Source organism: Ipomoea nil, unplaced genomic scaffold (assembly GCF_001879475.1).
Source record: "Ipomoea nil cultivar Tokyo-kokei standard unplaced genomic scaffold, Asagao_1.1 scaffold2833, whole genome shotgun sequence".
Lineage (NCBI taxonomy): Eukaryota > Viridiplantae > Streptophyta > Magnoliopsida > Solanales > Convolvulaceae > Ipomoea > Ipomoea nil.
Window position 1 is genome coordinate 1,484,413 of NW_017619261.1, and position 10,018 is coordinate 1,494,430.

The 10,018-nt window shown below is 34.7% G+C and overlaps 1 protein-coding gene across 1 annotated transcript; it reads right to left on the reverse strand.

The window, feature by feature from the left end:
* On the reverse strand, positions 1 to 2,767 carry LOC109159543 (putative late blight resistance protein homolog R1A-10). The gene is made up of 2 exons (XM_019307644.1): positions 101 to 2,767; positions 1 to 9 (listed from the first exon to the last, which is right to left on the reverse strand). Exons 1-2 carry the CDS (start codon positions 2,765 to 2,767, stop codon positions 1 to 3), a joined length of 2,676 nt encoding a protein of 891 aa, XP_019163189.1.
* Positions 2,768 to 10,018: the final 7,251 nt, after the last annotated feature.

Genomic DNA, 10,018 nt, shown 5'->3' on the forward strand with positions numbered 1-10,018 from the left:
TCAGCGTCTCTGAAATTTTGATAGATACAAGAATATATTAACGATGGGAATGAAACAAAAATTAAAATAAGGTTGAGTGAGTTGTATATATAGAAGATACCCAAATATTGTAGGCACGGACAACAAGTTGTTCATTTCCATAATCTCTCTGAACTTCTTGTATTTGTTTGGCAGAGTTGACAAGCGGTAAATAACAATGAGACAACTCAATCAACTGTAGAGTGTCGATATCTTCAAAACTAGAAGGGATTGCTTCCAATCCATAACATTGTTTGATAATTAGACGCTCAAGGACAGGGAAACCATTACCAGTGGCATACCAGTACGTCAAATATGATGTATAAATAAGCAACGATTTTAACCGAGGAAAACTATCTCCAGTTGGTTTCCAATCCCAATATTTTCCTCGGCAAGCTCTATTTTTAAGTTTAAGCACCTGGAGGTTAGGCAACATACCAATAACTTTCATAGAGTCCCATGGCAGCGAAGTTCCCCTCAGTTTCAACTTTTTGAGCTGTACTGGAAAAGCATCCACATCTGGAAGTAAAACAGGATAAAAGTGTCTGGTTTTAATTTTTAGTTCCTCAAGTTGATGTAAACACCTCAAATTATCCAAACAATTCGGCTCTCCAAATTCCACACGGATGTCAATCAAAATCCCCATCACTTTTGCATTCGGAATCCTCAAAAACACTTGCTCTGTACATTGGAATGGGCGCAACCATTGAACTGTCTGTATGTATTGATGAACCTCAGTTGGAGTACCAAACACAAATGTTGTGCAAACTTGGAGATGTCTCAACTTTCTCAACTCCCAAATTTGAGCAGGTATCAATGGGTTGGGGTCTGTACTTGTACTGCCACCCCTATTTCCTAAAAGCACAAGAGTTTGTAAATTCCAATCCTTTAACACAGGTAAACTGTTAAGAGACTTGGATGGGCACAGAGCTAGGTATCTCAAAAGAATTAGATCCGCAACACATGAAGGTATACCATTAATGAAGTGGAGAGAACCTAAATCTAGTACTCTCAATCTCTTGAAATAAGGGGTTTCAGGAAGTTGATAAACTTGAGGAGTCGTATGATCATCATCATCATGAAAGCAAAAGAGGGAACCATACCTGTTGAAGCCAGTGTGCACATCAAGTTTAGGATACATTGATTCTAAACTTAACCAACGTTCAGTCGTCCTTACAGTTACAGATGAATATCTACTTGCAACATGTAGGAGGCCCTCCTTCGTTGCTTCATTCCTACAAAAGTCATGTACAATGTCGTGCACCTTACATGACTTAATCTTGCCATCTAAGCTCAAACTGTCAATCAAAACTAAACTCCTAGATACAAGATCCTTTAAGTAATCCTCACCAACTTCTTCTAAGCTCCTTTCATCTTCGACCTTCACAAACCCTTCTGCTATCCATAATCTAATAAGTTTTTTCATAGGGATTGCACTATCTTCCCGAAAAACTCCCAGATATAAGAAACAAACTTTCAAGACATTAGGTAAGTGGTTGTAACTCAACCTGAGAATCTCTGAAAAACTATCAAGAAGGCCGTTGGTCACAGTGGCACATAATATTTTCTCAATCTCCTCTGATTCAGATTCCCATAGTGACTCATTGGTGGCTTGTACAAGTCCTGCAACTATCACAATTGCAAGCGGCAATCCTTTACAATACTCTACAATGTATCTCCATATCCCTTCAAGTTTCATAGGCAAGCTTAAGCTTCCATAATTGAGAATCCTCTGATTAAATAATTCCCAACTTTCATCTGGATTTAGGAAAGGCAAGTTTAGCCAATAATTATGTGATCCTCCTGTAGAAATGGCCACTTGTTGAAGTCGAGTGGTCACCAATATTCGACTTCCATTACTATTTTCTGGGAAGCACCTTTGGATTTCATCCCAGAAGCCTGTGCTCCACAAATCATCTACAACAATGAGATACCTCCGACCCATTAAGCGTCTACGTAATAGGTCTGCTAGTTCTTCGTTGCTTTTATAGATGACATTCACTTCCTGGGTGATTATAGACAAGAGCTGAAGAAGCATCTGTCGCATGTCAGATTGTGCAGACACAGTTGTCCACGCAACAACGTCAAAATGAGATGTAACTGTTAGATCTTCATACAATGTTTGAACAAGCTTTGTCTTGCCTATACCTCCCATGCCAACAATGGGCACAACCCGCCTTTCTTTCTTGGGTGAATCTTGAAGAAGTAGCTCCTTTATCAGATTCACTTCGTCATCATGTCCTACCATTGTTGTGCTCCGAAGCAGCTTTGAACCAGCAGAATGATGATAATGCTCAATCTTTTCACTGGAGGAAGAAGGAATCTCATCATCTTTTATTTGCAAATCTTTCATCGGCTGTTTGTTCTTCACCAACTCCATAAACTCTCGGGTGCCATTTTGCAAGGTTGGAAGGAATCTTTGAGGTTGTATGTAGTCGTCAACTCTTCCAAGGAATCGCCTTCTCGGGTCCTCTCTGCCACAAACATCAATTATTATTTGTGATTCAATTTCTTCTTCTATTCTTAGTGCAACCTCTTTAATTCTCCCTTTCCACTCTTTGGTCGTGTCGTCATCATCATTTAATTGATTCTCAGAATGATTATCAAGAAACGCTAGCAACTGAGCAAGCCTTCGATGGAGAGCTTCCACTGCTTCTGCCTCTGTGTAGTCAAGAACAAGACGTGGATAAGGTTGCAGGAACTCGAGCTCTATTGTTCGCATCAGTGAAGTTACAGCAAACCAAGCCATAGCCAATACCAAAACTTGTTCCTTTCTCTGTGTGTGTGTGTTTATGAGTGTGTTTTGTGTGCAATAATTATTGGTCATTCAACTATTGAGTGGTGTCCATTGACACGGCACACCGCTATTCCTAACTTGTCTCCACCAATGGCAACCTGTATTATACAAAATGCGATTCCTCCCTCCCTAGTCAACACGGTTTTAGTGGAGTGATTAGTGTGTGTGATAGGATATATTCACACCAAATATTGTCTCAGGGGTGTGGACTAAAAGGGCGAGAATACTAAGTCGTTAATCACGATGATGAAGGTTGAAATAATGCCAAGGGCATTCTTGTACTTTCCACATTAGTCTTCAGTTATAACCGTTTTTCTTCCATATACAAATGCCCTGGTCTTTTCACTCTGTAATGTGAACAATCAGAAACTTATGCATGTCTTGAACTTCTTTTCTCTCAATCAGTTTACTTTGCAGCCATCATGTGTTGAGCTCCTGTTACTTCAACACACGAAAATATCTACCTAGTGTTTGGAGGAAAAAAGAGTGAAATGTGAAGGGAGATGCATTCATTTCTCAAAATGTGTCTCTCTTTTTTTGTGGACAAAAATATGAAAAGGACGTTTGGGAGATCGTTTGATCTCAGAATTGGTCAAACACAAATACATCTCCAATCAGGGGACGGAGCCAGAAATTCGGTTGAGGGGGGGCGAAACGGTATAGACGGATTCATAAATTTTTTCGAGGCTAAACATTAAAACAAAAGAGATAATTTAAAAATAAATAAATAAATTACCTAAGAAATATAATTGTAAATATTGTTGGATATGGATGAAAAATAAAACACATCCAAACTTTATAAAAAATATTTATAACAAAATATGAAACATAATTAATTTGATAAAATAATTTGAATAGCAAACACATTATAAATTACACATCTTATTATTAATATAAAAGAATGTTATATATATATATATATATATATATATATATATATATATATATATCTGTGTGTGTGTGTGTGTGTGTGTGTGTGTGTGTGTGTGTGTGTGTGTGTGTGTGTGTGTGTGTGTGTGTGTGTGTGTGTGTGTGTGTGTGTGTGTGTGTGTTAAATATTAAAAAAGGAGTCATAGGAGAATGAGTAAAAAGAATTGTAAAATTATGTTCATGCCAAAAATTGAACACTTGACCTCACTATTGCCAAATATGTGCTCAACAACCTAAGCTAACTCACTTCTACATTTTATAGTTTTTTTATACTAATACTAAAACATTTACTATATATACATATATACATACAAAGACTATATATGGGGTAAGGGTGGGGTGAGGGGGGCAGCTGCCCCCTGCCCCCCTCTGGCTCCGTCCCTGTCTCCAACGAAGGAGGTGGCCTTCTCCTTTGCTGGAGAAGCAAGTGAGAGATAGCAGTGTGGAATTTAGAGGGACCAGTTGTTTGGTTAATTTGTGGTGTTTAAATCAACTTGAGGAACTAAAAATTGGAAGCAGAGACTTTTATCCTGTTTTACTTCCAGTTGTGGATCCTTTTCCAGTACAGCTCAAAAAGTTGAAACTGAAGGGTGTAACGTTTATCCGTTACTATTATTATAACATTAGGATAAGTTATGATAATATTCAGTATTTGATATGTGGTGTAACACTAATAACCTAATAGCTAGACTACCATTATGATTAGGAGTCTAGTTAGGGTTTAGGAGACCTAAAGACAATCAACCACAATGATGGCCAGTGGTTATATAAGGTCACTAGTCCTCTCACTGCTCACATTACATACCTCATACACCATCTAGAGAGAGCTGAGTAAAGTGAGAGACAAAATACTCGTTATCTCTGCAGCAGTCCAAGAGCTATGGCGGGAGGTTAGTCGATCCTATTATCACATATTATAATGATGCATGTGATATTTTAGTCTAACAAAGGGAACTTTGCTGCCCTGGAACACTATGAAAGTTATTGGTTATGTTGCCTAACCTCCAGCTGGCAACCTCCAGCTGCTTAAACTTAAAAATGGAGCTTGGCGAGGAGAACATTGGGAACTAACTCAAGGTAGTTTTCCTCGGTTAAAATCATTGCTTATTTACAGATCAGATTTGAAGTATTGGAAAGCCACTGGTGATAATGATTTATTGATTTCCCTGTCTTTGAGCGCCTAATTCTTAAAGAATGTTATTAATTAATTGGAAAAAATCCTTTCTAGTTTTGGAGAAATATTCACCCTACAGTTGATTGAGTTGTCATTGTTATTCTCGACTTGTCAACTCTGCCAAACAAATACAAGAAGAGCAAAGAGATTATGGAAATTATGAACTTGTTGTTGGTGCCTATAATATTTGGATATCTATATATATATATATATATATATATATATATATATATATATATATATATACAACTCACTCAACCTTACTTTTGTTTGCTATTTTAATTCTTATTTCATTCCCATCTTTAATTAATATATTCTTGTATCTAACTAAATTTCAGAGAATTGCTGAAGAGAAATTAAACTTGAAGATGAACTTAAAGATCAGAGTAACTAGAAGGAAGTGAAGGGGATTTTGAGGAATAATGATCTCAAAACTGTGGATTCATCACAGTCCTAAGTTTATGTTGGCTTCTACCTCTTGAATTCTTGCAGAGTTGGAAAGAAATTTGTAGAGAATAAGTGTAATATAATGGTTGGGAAATTTCTACACATGCATGCATGTTTAGGTTGGCTTGCAGGTAGAATTGCAATAAGTTGTAATAGCTGTGCAGATTACATAATTGTTTAAATTGAAGCTTCGAAGGGTGGTTTGCAGCAGATTTGGATCTCAAGTTTATTTTGTTTGATGCACCAAAAGATAAACTTTTAGTACCAAAATAATTAATTAATTTACATCAGATCAGATCAATTGAAACAATCTTCTCTGATCTATTGCTTAATTAATGCCCATCGCCCATCCCAAATAAAAATCCTATGGTTTATTATATATTTTTTCTATCATTTATCTTTAAAAAAAAAAATTCTTTAATTTAGCTGCATATATAATTATATATTTTGAGTCTGTGGATGTCCTCAGCTCCTTCCTTTAAAATCACGTACTGCTCATGCTCATTCAAGGAATGGGGTTGAAGCAGCGGACAGCTACTGACAATAATATATATAATGTTTTCCCTATCCTAGATCAGAGTGACTTATCATTAAACATTATTGTATTCATTTTGCAATTATTTGAGTTGTTTGGCTGTTTGTTTTGGCCTTTGGTAACGGGTCCGTGATTTATGGTTCACTGTATTATATATATATATATATATATATTGTAATAAAGTCAATAGTATTAAAAAAAAAAAAGACTAATTCCAATTTATAACATTCTTTAAGAATTAGGTGCTCAAGCCTCAAGGACAAAGATATCATTATTATCAGTGACTTCCCGGTGCTTCAAATCTGATCCGAAAATAACCAATAATTTACCTTTTGAACGTACGAACTTCTCAGTCACTCAAATTTTTGAAACAAGTTATTAATTGTCGGTATGTTTGGGTAGAATATAATTTTATATTATTCACTCTGTGCCTAATATAATCCTGGACTGATGGGATACATGATGATTTAATGTTAGCACATTCAGTTACGGTATTCAGAATGCTCAGCAGATACCAATACACCATCTAGGGTTCTGAGTCAGGTCAGAGGCAAAACATGGCTAACGGTCACAACAGGAACATCAACTATGGCTGGAGATCTACATGGCTGCTTCCGCTCTCATACGAGGTCAGGTTCCTATGTTGTCTTCTTCTCAAAACTTTGCTCATTCATTCTTGAAAATTGCTTGTGTTCAAGCTTGTTGTTCTAGTTCGCCGAAGGTTTATAGTTTAAGTGCTCAAACTATAATAAATATCGTTGATCCATTTTATCCCAGGAAACTAACGCTACAACGCTCCTAGCACCCCTGTGAGGTAACGAATTGGTTTTAAGGACAGTGTGTGTATCACACGACTTGGATCCTTCGTTTCTTCTCCTTTTCTTCGGTATGTGGGATTATATTTATAAATTTTAAATCTTTTTGTTTATATATATATATATATATATATATATATATATATATATATATATATATAGGGTGAGGTTCAAGTGAGGATAAGGTCTTAGGTGAGGATTGTGGATTAATGAGATCCGTCGGATGGGACAATCGAATGGAACAGATTGCACAGAAAAAGGAAATTAAAAACCCAGTAAATAAGTCAGTAATGGTAGAAGTCATTAAGATTGGGGGTAAAAGGGTAATTCAGAAATTGAACAGATTCAAGTGACTTTAGTAGTTTAAAACTTTTATCATTAGTGTTAATGTTTTTAAATGCCATAAACTACGTACACTACCATGCGATTAATTAATTTTTGAGGTCTAAGACAATTTAAATTTGCTATGTTTGAAAAGATAAATTTACTTTAAGTTGTAATCTCAATTTGAATATTAAATGGGTTTATTCATTTGTAAGTGCAAGAATTGTGAAAATACGGGAAGTACGTTCCCGAATGCAAATCAACAGTTGTGCATCCGCGAGTTTCACTATGAGTGCAAAAAAAATATTGCAAAAGCTAGGAATGTATTAAAGTTATTAGTTTTCATATTACACATGTGACGGACTATGCATTCGAGAGAATTGCATATTGGAAGTACGAATTTAAGGGAATGCGTTAATTTTTAGCGATACCGAACACTCGTTAATTAACGTTAAAGTTTTGCTAAATGGTTAATCACGCTTCAGAAGTAGTGCATCGGTGTAGTAGTACAATGTGCAAGCATGGACAAGTTTCTAGGACTGGTTTGTGCAACGTTGTGGTTTATCATTGTGCCAGTGCGACATTAAGAGACAGAAAAGTTAAAAACAAAAATTCAAACACATTGTTTTAATAACAAACCAAATAGCAGAACACTAAAAGTGCATTGCGAAATTAATAAAAAAAAAAAACAAAAAATAAAAGTGCTAAAATCAAAATAAGATTATAAATTTGTTGCTACATGAGGTTTACATTTTTCTTTGAACTCACAGAACTACACGAAAAACATCCTGCAACAACCTTGGCTTGAACATCGTAAAAAATATTTATAGTATAGATTGCAGCCGCGTGCCTCTCAATCAATAATGGTGTCTTGCACAAAGGTAAATGGCCCTCAGAATCTGCATTTAGTTTGGCCTGCGGCTGACTTTGGGCATCAATAACTCCTTCAAAGTTGTTGAATAACTCACTTGCATGGTTTGTGCAATTAGAATGTCAAGAAAAAAAAAGAAAAAAAAAACACACAACAACAACACACACGTCACACACCACGAAACAGAATTTTTTTAATAAAAAAATTACCACACACAGTATACGAAATACGAACAAAAAAAGGAAATGATAAACCGGAAAAAAAAAAAAAAAAAAACTGCCAATGAATATGTTTAACAATGGGAATTCTTCTATACAACAATCAAGTAATAGATATTGCACACAACTAAAATGAGAACAAAAAAAACAAACAACAACACACACGCCACACACCAACCAATAGAAATTTTTTTTTAACTAAAAAATTAACACACACAATACAACTATTTTAAAAACATTTTTTTCTAGAAAAAAAAAAAAAAAAAAAAAAAAGCTGGACCTGGCAACATACAATCTAACAGCGTCGCTACACAAACATAAAAAGTGAGAGTGCACACTGATACATAAACATTACGAACTCATTACAATGAATAGATATTAATAAAGAAAAAAAAAAGAAAGAGAAAACTAGACAATGCCAGTTTATAAAAACACAATGAACGTAAAGAGCCAAGAACTCCAAAAGTCATTGCACCCACCACAACTACAATGCTTAATTTTAACAGGAATACACAATAAATGCACAAAAACAGTTAATAATGATGCACACTAAATATATATTGAATACAAACGAAAACACATATACCTGGAGAATTCATAGCACCAAGCGCACCGAAAACGAAGTCAAAAATATGAAGAGGCAATAATCGACGTCAAACCACAAAACAATAGCACTGAACTCAATGAAAAAGGCACAGAATATAAAAGATCAATTATGAATCACCATGTAAATCGAAAGTATCCTTAATTACCATAATTAATGCAACTAAAAACATGCAAACCACTCAAAAATAAATAAACAAAGAAAGGTAAAAAAAAAAACAAAGACTCAAATGCCCCTTAATCAATGTGACGGCAATAATAGAAAAAAAATCAGTACATAAATAAACCAGAAAATTAGAGCCATAGATCAAGCGAAAATCAAAGGCCAAGATCTGTCCACAATCTTCATGTGGGAACATGTCCTCATTTGATCCTAAATCTAGATTTTGGTTCCTGTGAGGTCATGTCTTCTCGTGCGGTCAGTGCGGCATACACCATTAGGTATGTATAAATGCACCATACAGTGTTCGAAAATACACCAGAATGAAATGTCAAAAAATCCACCACACAAAAAAAAAAAAAATACACCACATAATGGTGCATTTACGAACACTGTGTAGTGCATTTTTACATACCTAATGGTGTATGCCGCACTGACCGCACGGGAAGACCTGACCTCACAGGAACCTGACCCTATATATATATATATATATATATATATATATATATATATATATATATATATATATATATATATATATATATATATATATATATATATACTAATAAGAGCCCAAGAGAGTTAGGCCTATAATGGGTAGAAAAAATGGCGGTCACAGATTTTAATCAAATGAATGGCTCAGATTGATTAAAAGATTGATCAGATTTAAATTTTACACTAAAATTTCCTAAAATACCCACACACCGTTACTAATTCCGTTAAAATTTTAAGAATTGCCGTTAGTTCACCGTTAACTTACTCATTGATTTCAATTAAAAAAAAAAAAGGTCTTAGGTTCGAACCTCATCCCAATCAAAGTTGGCATAATTAATACTCTAATTGATTATATTCGCTACCAGCGAATTTATTTAATTATTAACATTGGGTAGAAAAAATGACCGTCAAATTATTAAATCAAATGAATGGTTCATATTGTTCAGGTTTTAATTTTTTTCTTTTAAGATTTTCTAATTCATCCTTAATTATATGATTATCCATTTAACTTTTCCGTTAATTCACCGTTAGTCTAATTCTAATATTAAAGTCTAATATATAGAATTATAATTACACCATTAATCTAATTCTAATATTAAAGTCTTAATAGAACTTAACCACAAATCCTAAT